Below are 14,230 nucleotides of genomic sequence, written 5' to 3' on the forward strand. Positions count from 1 at the left end.
GACTCGTAGGGTATTACATCTCTGGGTCTACAACTTCCTATCTACTGAACATCTGTATGCAGATTTGAAGAAAGGTGACAAAATCAGAGCCATCTAGGATCTGAACCCTGATATAGTATGAGCTGTAGCATTGTCAGAGAGGCCATTATCAGGGCTCTGTTATAATGAAAATGTTGCCATGGTTTGTCACCTCCCTGCAGGACAATAAAATATGCAAGTAGATGTTTTTAGATGACAAGTAGAGTTATTTATTTATTTACTTATTAGGTGCACAAATCATCCCCGAAGGGATCTCTAGGCGCCATAACAGCAGTGGATGTATCGCAGTATGATGGCAGGGTTAACGGTTGAACAGCCATGTTTTCAGAAGTTTTTTAAAGAGAGTGAGATTCAGTCAGCCATGGATAAACAAGGGCAGCTTATTCCAAAGATGCAGTGCCAGAAATTAAAAGGAATGACTCCCATATCTGGTTGTACAAATACGTTTGGAACCTAATAGTAATAGATTGCTGGATCTGAACTGGGGCACAGGAATATAAGGCTGTAGTTTGTTTTTAAGGTAGCACGGTCCATTTCTGTGCAGAGTTTTACAAACTGAACAGAGAAGTTTGAAAAGAGCAAGATTTTTGATTGGTGACCAATGGAGAGAGCACAAAATGGGTTCTAATGGGGAGCGGGGAGGGAGGTTCAAAATAAGGCATGTAGCTGTGTTCTGCACCTCCTGGAGGCTGGCAAGGAGGCTTTAATTTATTCGCATCAATAAGGCATTTCCGTAATCGATGCATCCTACTATCAGAGCTTGGACTAGAGTGTTCCTGCCTTGTAGAGGGGTCCACTGAAATACTTCCTTAAGCATGTGCATGAGGACAAAAACAGGTTCGGGAGATGCTTTTAACATGATCACTCATCTAGGAGGACTCCTAAGTTGTTTATGTATTTTTGGGGGGTAGATCTGATGGCCACCAATCTGCTAACCAGAATGAGTGGGCTTATCCGAATGAAAGGATCTCCGTTTTATTTGTGTGAAGCTGCAGAAAGTTTACAGTCATCCATGAGGCAATTTTTTAACATACTGTCCATGAATTACATTTTGGTGAGAGTCGAATTAGGATCCATGGTGATGACCAATTTTGTGTCATCGGCATAAGAGATGGTTTCAAAGCCTCATAACCTAATGAGTTTTGCCAAGGGAGCCACATAAAAATTGAAAAGAGTGGAGCTCAGAATTGAGCCTTGGGGGACCCCCTTGTCCAAAACCATGAGTTTTGATGAGTAGTTGCCCAACTGAACAGAATGGCTGCGCTCAGACAGAAAGTTTTCCATCCATTTCAAAGCTTTGCCAGTGATACTGATCTCCCCCAATCTCTGCAGTAAGATTTGGTGGGAGATGGTATCAAAAGCTGCTGATAGGTCTGGGAGAACCAGCATAGCTGAAGTTCCCTTGTTTAAGATGAGTTTGATGGTATCGGTAACCTCTATTAAGGCTGATTATGTGCTATGAAATGCATTGTAGCGTCACTGAGAAGAATCCAGCAGGCAGTTGTATTCGAGGTAGGACACTAATTGATGATTCACCAGAGACTCTAGGATTTTGGATATAAAAGGGAGTAGAGTTAAAGGTCTATAGTTTAGCATGTCCAGAGGATCAGCTGATGGTTCCTTAAGAAGGGGTTTGATACGTGCTGTCTTCCATTTTTGTGGATTTGTAGATGACTATAAAGAGAGATTACATAAGTCTGTGATTGAGGTAAGCAAAATTGGGTTCAGGGTGGTAATTGGATGAGGGGGGACAGTGTCCGACGGGTAACCAGCTTTTATTGAGTTTAGTTGGACCAGTATTTGATCTGTGACCAAATTGAAAAAATTCCCGGGTGAAAGATTGAGAGTTAATCATGACTCCCTGAGATTCCAGAGTCATAGGTATCATGCTGTTTGCAAGAGAATTGGAGATATTGTTAAGTTTTTTTCAAAGTGCATTGCAATATTGTCGCAATGTGATTGGGATGTGGGCATTATGGGATTGCAGCTGCTCAGATCCGTAAGTTCCTTAAAAATTTTAAAGAGCTCTTTTGGGAGAGTTTTTTGCAGAATTAATTCTCTATGCTATATGAGTTCTTTTAGCAGTTACAATATTTGAGATATTTTCTTAGGGCTATTTTATAAGCTGGTCTCCCCTCCTCTGATTTGAATTGCCTCCAATTTCCTGACTGCAGAGTTCTCCTTTTTTAAAAATTCGGAGCACCAGGGTGCGTTTTTTTTCCCTTTTCATTTTTGATATTCTTAGCGGGGCAATGGTGTCTAGGACCTTTATTAATGAGTCTTCAAAGACTTAGTGCAAGATTGGTGTCTTCATAGTCAGATATGATAGGAGGAGTAAAGGCAGGGAGAAAGGTAGAGGGAACCACCTTTCTCCAGGGTCTTGTAAGTTTCACAGTATTCTGGAGGGTACCCTTAGGTTTTTGAACATCCAAGAGGAAATTTACAGAGAAGTGGTTGATCCACGCTTGTGCGACTGGAGTGTCCACTACTAGGTTGGTAGCATCTGTGAATATTAGGTCAAGAGTGTGCTCCGCTAAATGTGTAGGACCTGATACCGTTTGGTGGAGCCCCAGTGATTCCATGTTTGCTAAGAGACAAATGGTATCTGAGTCAGCTTGATTATCAATATGAAAATTTAAATCCCCTAGGAGCAGAAAATTGTCTGCTGCTAAGATAATAAATAAATAATAGACAATTCGAACAGCACAATCGCTCCCCCAATTCCGGAAACTGGTGAAGACCTGGTTGTTTAACCAGTAATGGGTTCCTCTTTCAGACTCTGCCACCCTCAGAAAAAACCTATCTGGTATTCATAGCGCCAAGACGCCCGCGGGCATATGTATGCGCTCTATAAATTGTATTAATAAATAAATAAATAAATAAATAAATAAATGTGTGGTGCTAGCCGTTACATAAGCTTCGCACTGAAATCTTTCTTTCCATCAGGTGAGCGTTAGACCAGTGTTCCCTTCCAAGTTAGGTTTGTTGAGACATTTAATTGAAATATTATAATTTCCACCGCAGGAGTCCAATGTATCCACTCTTAAAGGATTTCATGTCGCAATAGCAACCCCCTCCCTTTTTGTTCTGTCTGTCACAACTAATTATACTGTAGCCTTCAGGACGACAGATTTATCCAGGTTTCAGTAATGAAACATATATCTGGCTTCGTTGAGTCTAAAATATCCCAAAGTTCTGAGGCGTGCGTAGGGTTAGAACGTGCATTTGAATAAGTGCACGGCAACTGGTGAGGGGTGTTATTGGCCTTCCGAAGATAATAATATTTCTGCTAACAGAGGATTTAATGGATATTTTGATGGTACAGGGGCCATATGCCAGGGAGGGGAAATGGTATAGGTCCAGGAAAACATCCAAGTGTTGCATTGCCAGTGATCAAAGTTATCGTATAGTTGGAGTTACTTTCCACAAAAGGTGCTGAGAGTATGTTTTCCTATTTTTATTAGCTACAAACTCGAGGATTGTTTATGGGACATTATTTAAACAAAAAATGCAGCATTCCTGGTGGCTGGCGACCTCCAGGCGTGGACGGGCGCAGACGGGCTTGCCTTTGGCAAGCCGGCGGCTTGTCCACTGCGCGTCTGCCTTGGGCTCCAAATAAATAGTGGCGCCGAGTCCGAGGAGATGTGAGTAAAAAGACTAGAACGTCAGTTGCCCAAAATAGCACCAACAGACATTTCAGAAATGACATTCGAGGGTTGCTCCCTCTGCTCAAACGGCACTTAAGCAGCCACGGGAGACAAGAGAGCAGCCCAGGAGAAGGACGAGAGGTAGGGGACAAACTAAAAGAGATGAGGCTAAAAGTGCAAAGCTGCATAAAAGTGGAGGTTAAAATGTGTTAAAAATGCAGGTTGAGAGAATTCAGATAGAAGGGCACTTGCGGAGAGTCCCTTGCAACAGTAATTAAATAAACAGTGATGAGGGTGCGGGGACTGTTCATACCATGAAACTGGAAGGGTTTGAGAGGTGAGCATGTCACACTGTTAAATCCCCTCACTTTGAAATCAGACACACTCTGCAACTCTGGGCATTAAGCTTGCTTAATCTCCACAACGGCCCCTGGCGGCGGGATGCCTGGCTTTCACCTTGGGGATGCCCAGTACGGGTTATCTCACAGGGGAAAGCCAGGACGGGTTCCCAATGCAAGCGCCGAGATGCCCTAGGGTAAGTCGAGCACTATATAAGTACACACATACATACATACATACATACATACAAAGTAACTATATAAGAATATGATTTACAGGCCTGTTTAACAGTGCACTCGGATCGAGTGAGAAAACACAAGTGCTCCTGATGAGGGCTGGTCAAACATGAGCAGGAAAGAAAGAAAAACATAGTCCACCAAAATGAACACATAAACACAGAAGCGTAAAGATACCAGTAAGTGGGCAGTGCTCTGTGGAAGGAAACAAAACAATAAAAGAAGGGACAAAGAGGAAGGATTAACCACTAGTAAGCAAGTATTTTTAAAAGACAATCAAAGGGACGAACAAAAAGGCAATGATTGGGCTATAAACCAACAAAGTGGATACAACATGTCTCAAGGGACAATCATGCGTTGCCTAAATTCAACCTAGCAGATTATCTCCTGATCAGTACGGCAGTCAGCAAGGACCCACCACGGTGGCAAAGACTGGTAAGGAGACACAAAAAGACAGGAGGTGTGGCCGGGGAATAGGACTACATGGGATTGGTGTCAGGAGAGGCAGGAGTGCCTCATATGTAATGGCTGCAAATGAGGGAAGAACAAGGAGGTAATGAATGTTCTTCTGGTGATATGCAATGAAAGGGATTGCAGAAGAATGTAAGAACAGAGACAGATAGCAATGGTGATACTTTTACATTGATTAATAAATGATTTTCAGTTAAGAAATAATTCTGGGGAAGTCACTTAAGGTAAATTTGAATGAACACAAAAAGCACCCATGAAGAATTTCAAGTTAAACAAGGAGAGATGGCTCACAAGCGAGAATCAGAAGTACTGTTATTGGAAGAAGGCAACGAGTCAAAAGAAGAACCTTGAAGATGGTATATTACACACGAGATAGTCAGAAATGGGATGAAAAGAATACATACTTATAATTCCTCTATTTCCCTATGAAGGAGCCCACAATGCTGGGTTGTGACTTAGCGGCCCTCGTCGATACTCTTCTGCAAGCGTCTAAGACTCTGGAAAGATTAAAGGGAATTAAAGGAGCCCATGGTTCCACATATGAGCCTTATCCTGGATTAGGCGATATGAGTTATTTTTCAGGTTCCGTGTTTAGACCCACGCAGGATTGTTTTCGGATCTTTCTGCCTGGAATGTCTAGAAACATTGTACCTGAAGATCTGCTATTTTATACGTTTTCCCTACTGACTTTTCCCTGCTTATAAGCCAAATGCTCCTTTACTCTGTTGTTCCACAGTTCTACTTGTTTTCGGCTGAGATGATCATGTGTATGGTATTAATCTATAAATACATACAAGTTCTTATACATACAAATGTGTAGGAAAGACAAATGGAACTACGTTTGTTTTAATCATTAACCCCTTCACTGATGGGCCATTTCCCCACTTGTGCTAAGCCTTTTATTTGGCTATTTGGGGTAGTTCGCGCTTAAGCCCCTGTAAATTTTTGTCCACACAAGGCATCCATGCCGAATTTGTGTCCTTTTATTACAACATCCTGAGGATTTTAAAGGTTCCCAGGGTTTGTGGGATCCCCTGGAGGGGATCCAGAAATTAGCCAAAATACAGCAACATTTTGTTTTTGGGGGAAAATGGGGAGAAAGTGCTGCAGAAGAAAATATCAGTTATTTTCCCTGCAAATGGTATCAACAAAGGGTTTGTGGTGCTTAAATCACCATCTTCCCAACTTTGAGGAACAACCAAACTTTTCTACACATTTTTGGCATTTTACTGGGACATAGGCTATTTTTTATATTTTTGTTCTTTCAACCTCCTTCCAGTTAGTGGTAGAAATGGATGTGAAAGCAATAATGTATCCCTGAAAGGTATACATTTCAGAAAAGTAGACAACATTCTGAATTCAGCAAGGGGTCATTTTTGTAGATCCTTCTAGGTTTTTCTATAGAAACTAACTTTTGAAATAAAAACATATTGAAACTGAGTTGAAAAAAAACTGCTGTTTGTGCCAACGTTTGCGCCTGTCACTTCTTCTCACTATGACAGGTTTTTTTAAAGCAGTATACTGTTTTGTCAGCTGGACCCTTCTGGTTGTGGTGATACACAGCACTTGTAGGTTCACCAAGAACTCGAGGTATCCAGAGCCAATAACTGAGCTGCACCTTGCAATGGGTCTTCATTGTGTAGCTGGTATATAGCAATTCATTTGGTAAAATATAAAGAGTGAAAAATAGGTATCGAGGACACCTATGTATTTCCAAAATGGGAACAAAATATAGAGTTTAGAAGCAGTAGTTATTTGCACATTTCTCAAATTTTGGTACCCATACTAGCATGTGAATTGAACAACAATTTTCAAAGTGGCTTCTTTTTTCACACTGTCTTCCATTTGGAAGACAGAAATGCATAGAAAGTCAATAGGCCCAATAAAAATGGTCCCTTCCTTGTGTGGGTCTGCCTAGTGCCTGCGACAGGAAATGGTCATAAACGCAACATGGACATATCACATTTCTATGGTGAAAACTGACCCTTTTTTCGCAATGTGTCATGCTGTGGATTTTGGACCCTAGCTCAGCTGGCACATGGGGAAACCTAGCAAACGAGTACATTTTTGAAAACTAAACATCCTGGGGAATCTAGGATTGGGTGACTTGTGTGGCTCTCACCAGGTTCTGTTACCCAGAATCCTTTGCAAACCTCAAAGTTTGTAAAAAAAACACATTTTCCTCCCAATTCTGTGATGATGGAATGCTCTAGAATCTGCAGGGAGCCACAAACTTCCACCCACCCAGTGATTTTATTAGCTAAATTTGAGGTTTTCAAGGGATTCATGGTGGGCAAATGTTGGGAGATCTATTTAAGCGCCTCCAAGGACTCCCCTAGATGTCTAGTTTTCGGCAATGTCTGGGTTTGGTAGGTTTCCCTAGATAGCCGCTGAGCCCGGGACCAAAAAAGCAGGTGACTTCCTCGCAAAACCAGGTAGTCTTGCAATCAATAATTTTGATGTCTCCTCTATATGTTTTGGGCCATTTCCTATCATGGGCACTAGTCCTACCCACCAAAGTGAGGTACCATTTTTATTGGGAGACCTGGGGGAATGCTAGGTGGTAGGAAATTTGTGGCGGCCCAGTGATTAGACAACTTAACCACACAAAAAAGTGAGGAAAATATCATTTTATTATCTGTATTTGAGGTTTGCAGTGGATTCTGGGTAGGAAAATGATGGGAGATCCTTACAAGCCGCACCTCCCTTGACTCCCCTAGGTGACTAGTTTTCAGAAATAGCTGAGTTTGGTAGGATTCCCAAGATGGCCGCTGAGCCTGGGTCTAAAAATGCAGGTGGCCCTCTTGAAAAACCAGGTCATATAGTGATCGATAGGTGGGCACCTGTGTTTTTGGTCCTGAGCCTGCAGACATCTAAGGGAACCTACAAAACCCAGACATATCTGATAACTGGACACACGTGTGATTCCAGGGAGGTGTGGCTTGCATTCATCCTCCAACATTTTCATTCCCAGAATCCACTGCAAACCTCAAATGTAGTTAAAATGTCAAATTTTTCTCTACTAAGTTGTGGGATTACTGCACAGTTCATATTTCCTACCATTCAGCTTTCTCCTCAGTCTCCTGATAAAAATTATAGATGTAGGGATTGAGGGGGGTCCAAAGCGGGTCCAAAAGGACAGTTTATTTATGCGTTTCTAGGCCGATGCTACTTCGGGCACCCACACAAGTGAGATATCATTTTTCTTGGGAGACCAAGGGTAACAGTGGGTGGTAGGTAGTTTGTGCCTGCCGGGTGATCCTACAAATTACCCACACAGAAATGTGAGGAAAATTTGACTTTGTAAGTAAACTTGAGGTTTGCGTAGGATTCTGGGTAAGAAATGCTGAGAGATCCATATAACCCACAGCTCCAGCCAAGAGTCAGTACACACACACCACCAGCCATGCACACCACCAGCCTAGCGACATCCATGCACACCACCAGCCGAGCCCATCCATGCACATAGCCAGCCAAGTGGCATCCATGCACACCACCAGCCAAGCGACATCCAAGTACACCGCCAGCCAAGCACTATCCATGCACACCGCTAGCCAAGCAGCATCCATGTACAACGTCAGCCAAGCACCAGTCCGCATTCACCTCCAGCCAAGCACCACTCCACACACATCAAAAGGCAAGCGCCAATCTACACACACAGTCATCAAGCGCAAGTCCACACACACAATTAGCCAACTGCAAGTCCACACACATCGCCAGCAATATGTCAACCAAAGACCAGTACACGTAGACCATCAGCCAAACTCCAGTTTACTCACACACAAACTCTCCTTGGTTTCTAGTGGTTTTCTGCCCCTGCCTGGGGCAGATGAGACTAAAAATATCACTGAAACCTCCAAAATGTCCGCCTAATAAAATGGAGGGTGACCCTTGCCTATGGGGTTTCTCCCTGACATGCCCATACTCATATCCCTGGTGGGGGCAGATAATAGGCAATTGCCTGGATCTGCCTTCTGGGGGCGGCAGATACAATATAAAAAACAACATTATCCCTAGGGCACAGTGGGCTGGGGTGGTGGGGGCATTGGCATGCCCATTTTAGGTATCCCCCACCCCTATACACATAAATAAATATCCCTGGTGCTTAGTGTGCTTTCAACCCCCGGGGGCAGATCTGGGGCTATTGCACCCATCTGCCTCCCAGGGGGGGCAGAAAGACTGATATTTGGGGTAACATTGGGGTGACCAAAAGCCCTGCCCAGGGGGCCTCTTCCCCCTCCCTAGTTCCTAGTGGGTGGATCCCTGCTTGGGGATCACCTTCCTGAGGCGATCCCCAAGCAGGGATCCACTAGGGAGGGATACCATCGGAATGGGGAAGTTCTCCCCTTTCCAATGATACCTCTCCCTTTGCCTCAGAGCACAGGGTGCTAAGATAGTCCCCTGAGCAGCAAGGCACTGAAACTGAAATGAGCCGATTGGCTCATTTCAGTTCTGGTTTCTCTGAAATGACGTCAGCATGACTTGCACGCTGATTGTCATTTCAGAGAGACAATCCGAACAGCCTTGGGAGCTGGAGAAGCTCTTCCCCAATACCCTGAGGCTGTTTTTATTGCAAGGAAATCCTTCTGGCGCTCACAACAGATGGGAGCCGTCCAACTCCGATGAGCACTGTTGCGTCAAGTGGCTCCCGGCGGTCCGACACACGAGTGGTTATATGCAGATTGGTATTCACAGAATTTGAAAAATGTTGTAACCTTTGTCGTAGTTAGGTGAATGTCACATTTGAGTTGTTTTTAATAATTTTAGCACGTAAAGTAATAATTCCGTATTTTTGTGTTTAGTAGCCCTTTGTTGGTCTTAATGTAAGGCTGTTTTTTTATTACAGTACACTGCTGCAAAAACACCTTTAATCTATCAGATTAATCCACCACTTGGAGTGCCAGGTAAGAGAAATTTTTAAGCCCATGCTATAAATAAGAGCAAAATGGAACTGAATGTTAAAATTAAGGATACAATATTTTGTCTTGTTACATTTTATCTTCCTCCCTATTTTGCCCAACCACTCACACTGTCTTACTCCACCCAGTTATAATTCCTACTCTCAATCAAAAAGGGACAATCACCATTCCCTGAAGCATTCTCACAAACAAACCGTGTTGTGCATAAATAAATTAAACTGTCATGCCAGGAAAATGTCTTAATAATCTGCAAGCTCACTACCCACGGTACTCAATTCGAGATTTAAGTACAGAACATGGTCTTGATTTAGAGTTGGGCCCTAATGGCAAATTTCACAGGTTGTGTAAGAAGTGTAGGATCTGCAGGAAAATCCACTCTGCTTGTTGTAGGGAAAATCCTGTGGATTCTCTTCTAGTTTTAGGGCCACATGTCCAAAGCTTTTTTCAGCTAGCTAATGAATTGAGCTGTTTGCAACCTTTTTTAAATGTACAAAGACCTATTTGCAATTTGGTAAGCTATTACCGAATCGCACATCGGGTTTGCGAGTCGCTGTTAGGAAGGGACGTGCCAAGGACATCCCTTCCTAACAGTGAATGGCACTGGTATGTGGGATTGTTTTGCGCCCGGTAATGTGGTCGCAAAACATTGCAGTTGCCAACCCATTCACAAACTGGAAGGTGTCCCCAAGGGGCCCCTTCCCCTTTGTGAATGTGGGCACCAACATTTTTTAAGAGCAGGCAGCGGTCCCAAGGACCACTGCCTGTGCTTAAAAAATAAAAAGCAAACTTTTCATTTTTCTTTTTTAAATGCATCCCATTTTCCTATAAGGAAAATGGGCTGCCTTTCCAAATAAAAAACTGCTTTATTTAAAAAGCAGTCACAGAAATGGTGGCCTGCTGGCCCCATCAGGCCACCATCCCTATGAGTGCCAGCCATTCCCAATGGGTCGCAAAGTGCGACCTGCCTCATAAATCTTAATGAGGCAGGTCTCTTGCGACCCATTGGGAATTGCAAACAGCGTAAAACACACAGTTGTGTATAGGTGTTTGCGATTTCCTAACAGTGAATCGCAAACATTTGCTATTAGGAAATCACAAACGAGCGTCTATATACATCTGGCCCCTAGCACTATATCTAGAAATTGCAGCTCTCACAATATCTGGCTGTAGACATCTGAACTGCCTCCCAGGTTGGAGGTGGGCTGCTTTTCCCCTCCTTGTGACACCCATCTTTTAAAAAAATGTTACACCACTGACGACTCCTCGTTGCTTCTCACGCGACCTGCTCTTCAGTTGCCCCTCCACGCAGTCTGTTTTGTAAATACCTTTTACATTTATTTGGGATGACAAAAAACAAATGGTGTTCACCTGAAAAAATCCCTTTTGCAATCGTTAAATTATTCTTTTTTATTTAGCTATCCAATAAAGATCAGTAAATAAAAAAAGTATTGCTCTCCATCAGGCGCGCATGTGTGGTGATGCATGCTCTCATATACATAATCGCAAATCGCAGGGACATCTTAAGGATTTTGGGGTCCCCGGGCCAAACATATTTTGGGGGCCCCTGTTCAGAATATTTTTAATTTAATATCCAATTTCAGCCCCCGCCCGCAGCTTCAAACAGGATTATTATTGTTATATTTTTCAACTTTTAAGTGCCGAGTCCTGGGGGCAGGGCCATTGCAGACTAAGTCACAAGGGGGAGTAGTAGGTACTGCTGTCAGTGCGCATCTGGGTTTGGCTGGCCATCTCAGGACGGCCAAACCCACATGCATACTGGGCTGTCTCCAGCCCAACTGCATTGCTGGGTTGGAGACAGCAGGCAGAGAATCCCAATATCCCTGGGAGCGCAATTGAGGGACTCAGGCCAATCCTGAAGCTGCTCTCATTCATGAGGATTGGCCTGAGTCCCTAGGATTGGCCACAGGGCAGGCTAGGAGCCTCAGCCTGCAGTGGAGCCACAAGAGGAGCTGAAGACCAGAGATGAGACGGGCTTCAGGCAGCAGGTAAGTTCTTTTTTCTTCTTCCTTTGCTTTTTTCCTTTCTATCCCTCCTCCCACCTGCACCCCTTCTCCCGCCCGCCACTCTGCCCTAACGCCAGCTGCTACTGTACAATTTCAGCTCTTTCATACCCGCTCGGCACTGGGCCTAAGCAAAATTTGTGGACCTATGTTTCGAAGATTTAGACTTATTAAGTGGTACAAATTACACTCCTCCAAGATCCAATTCTCCATATGAATTCCTGGCTAAGGAAGAAGGACTACAATTTCAGTGTGTCAAACAGAGGAGACAGAACTGCCCAAGGGGAAGAGAATACAGTACAGGTTCACATTGTTGGGGTTGGCAAAAATGCGAATAGCAATCAGACTGCTGAGGGTGACAGCACCAGATACAAAATCCTGTGGGAGAGACATGATGAAATGGGCCATTGCAGAGGAAATATGGATGAAAATGATCTGCATGGACGAGTATTTGGCCGATAACTTGGGGGACTGGTCATTACTGACCAGACATTTGATGTGGGAGTGGAGGAGGGACTGGGGAGGCAATTGAGGACACACATAAATAGCAGCTGTAAATGACTCATGAAGGTCTATGTTATATGATATGCCATGATGTGTGTTGCAATATGTTTTTGCTTCTATTCTATGTCAAAAGCATAAATAAAAATAATTTTAAAGAACATAGGAGACAAATTTGAACATCAGTAAACGAAAGATTTAAAAAAATGCCTAGATTAAGAAAAATGTGGGATATATTGCAGCCTTTTCAGGGTCATTTAATGCTAACTGTAAGCAGTTTAAAAACATTTTTTTTAACACAAATCAGACATGCTTTCAATAGGAAAGCATTGTCTCAGGGTTCGTATATCTTAACATAGGCTCAGGCATCACACAGGAAAGCTCTCACACCCAAGGGTATAAATGCTTTACTGGCTCAGGTTTTAACACCATGAGTTGTAGACATCTTCCAAAGTTTTTGAGCTTTCCCTCTTGGTACACAGTTTGTACAAGTCCAGACCTCAGACAGGTCTAAAACACTTTTTACACAGATTTCATAGACTCCAGTTTTATACAGCAGTTCTATCACGTAGGTATCGGACAGCAATGCGTCCCTCTAATAACACAGATCTTACAGACACAGTCCTCTAACAGTTTGGCTACGCTCAGGTTACATCAACTTTATATGCAAAAGCATCTTCATGCAAATCTATCCCTCAGGTTACCCATAAAATACAGGCTCAGTTCTCTGAGAGCAAAGGTAACCCCTATGTTAAAGAAATCTTTATGGCTGAGATATCAGCCACACAAACTTAGTTGACATAAAACTTACCACTTAAGCCATAAAAACATGAGTACCTCTTAGCCAATTTTCCCAGGCTCAGGCATCTTACAGAAAAGTATACGTCAAGGTACAGATTTGTTACAGTTTAGAGTCTCAAAATGTGAGAGAAGACCTATTCTGCAGAGTGATTGCATGCTTACGTATCAGAAATGTAAGCATTTATAAAGTTATCTTGTACGTATTAATGTGGGAAAATATCTAGCCAAGGAGTAGATGAATGCTTGCACTTTTATACAGCGCTCTGAAGACTAGATTATAGCAAACGATTATGGATGTCAAAATTGAAAGCCAGTACCACATTTTCACATTGCAATCACTCCATTTCAATAACCCAAAAATAAGTAAAAGAACCATAAAATAAGTGGCTAGCATGTTTCAAATAGCTTTAAGGGATATACACATCTGGCTTGTTTAAGCATTGGTGGAATGCTGAACACAAAACCTTTACGCAAGGGACACACTAACAAAGGAACAGTGCAAGCCTGCCTGAGAAACAGAACAGTCACAGTAGAGACAAAATCAGAGCTAACATCCTTTGGACAGCCCAGACAGCAGTAGTGCAAGAGACACTCACAAAAAGAACAGGCACCAACTACCTAAGCTTCCTTCAGGCACCAAACAGGCATCACCATTGAAAGCTTATCTCAGAGAGAGAACTGACTAAGCAAATAAAGGATTACACTTGTAGAGTCCCTCCACATGAGTAACAGACCAGGGAGAGGATGTGGTGCAGCAGCCAGAGCTGCCAACTCGGGAGTTGGGGATCCGGGTTTGAGTCTCTACATCTGCGCAATATCCTGTGATTCTGGTCAGATCACAAAATCTCCAGTGTCCATGAACAGCGCCTAGATACCCTCACGGGTGATAAGATGTGTTATATAAATCTACAAACAAACAAACAGACCAATATGGGCAGCAGCACAAGCACATGCCCATGAAACAATGAAGATGGACAAAGAGTTTCCATATTCCCAACAAATGTCTGACATAATATCGACAGACAGAATATCGAAATACAAAAATATCGGCACAAAAATATCGACATCAAAAATATCGGAATCATATCTTCATAAAGGTAAGTACAAAAATATCGAAAAAATAATATCGTAGTACAAAAATATCGGAATTAAAAATATCGTTTTTTTAAATGTATTAATAATAATGTAAAAATAATGTTAAAATACATATAATTTTACAAATATTAAATAGAAATATTAAAACAAAATTAAAACTA

General features: G+C 42.7%; 1 protein-coding gene across 1 annotated transcript in view; it reads left to right on the forward strand.

The window, feature by feature from the left end:
• Positions 1-14,230, forward strand: part of PKHD1 (PKHD1 ciliary IPT domain containing fibrocystin/polyductin) — a 2,083,594-nt gene that overhangs the window by 252,423 nt on the left and 1,816,941 nt on the right. Inside the window, exon 6 of the mRNA XM_086926200.1 lies at positions 9,579-9,636. Coding sequence (XP_086782326.1) covers positions 9,579-9,636 — 58 coding nt within the window. The remainder of the gene's footprint in view (positions 1-9,578; positions 9,637-14,230) is intronic.

Source organism: Lissotriton vulgaris, chromosome 6 (assembly GCF_964263255.1).
Source record: "Lissotriton vulgaris chromosome 6, aLisVul1.2, whole genome shotgun sequence".
Classification (NCBI taxonomy): Eukaryota; Metazoa; Chordata; class Amphibia; order Caudata; family Salamandridae; genus Lissotriton; species Lissotriton vulgaris.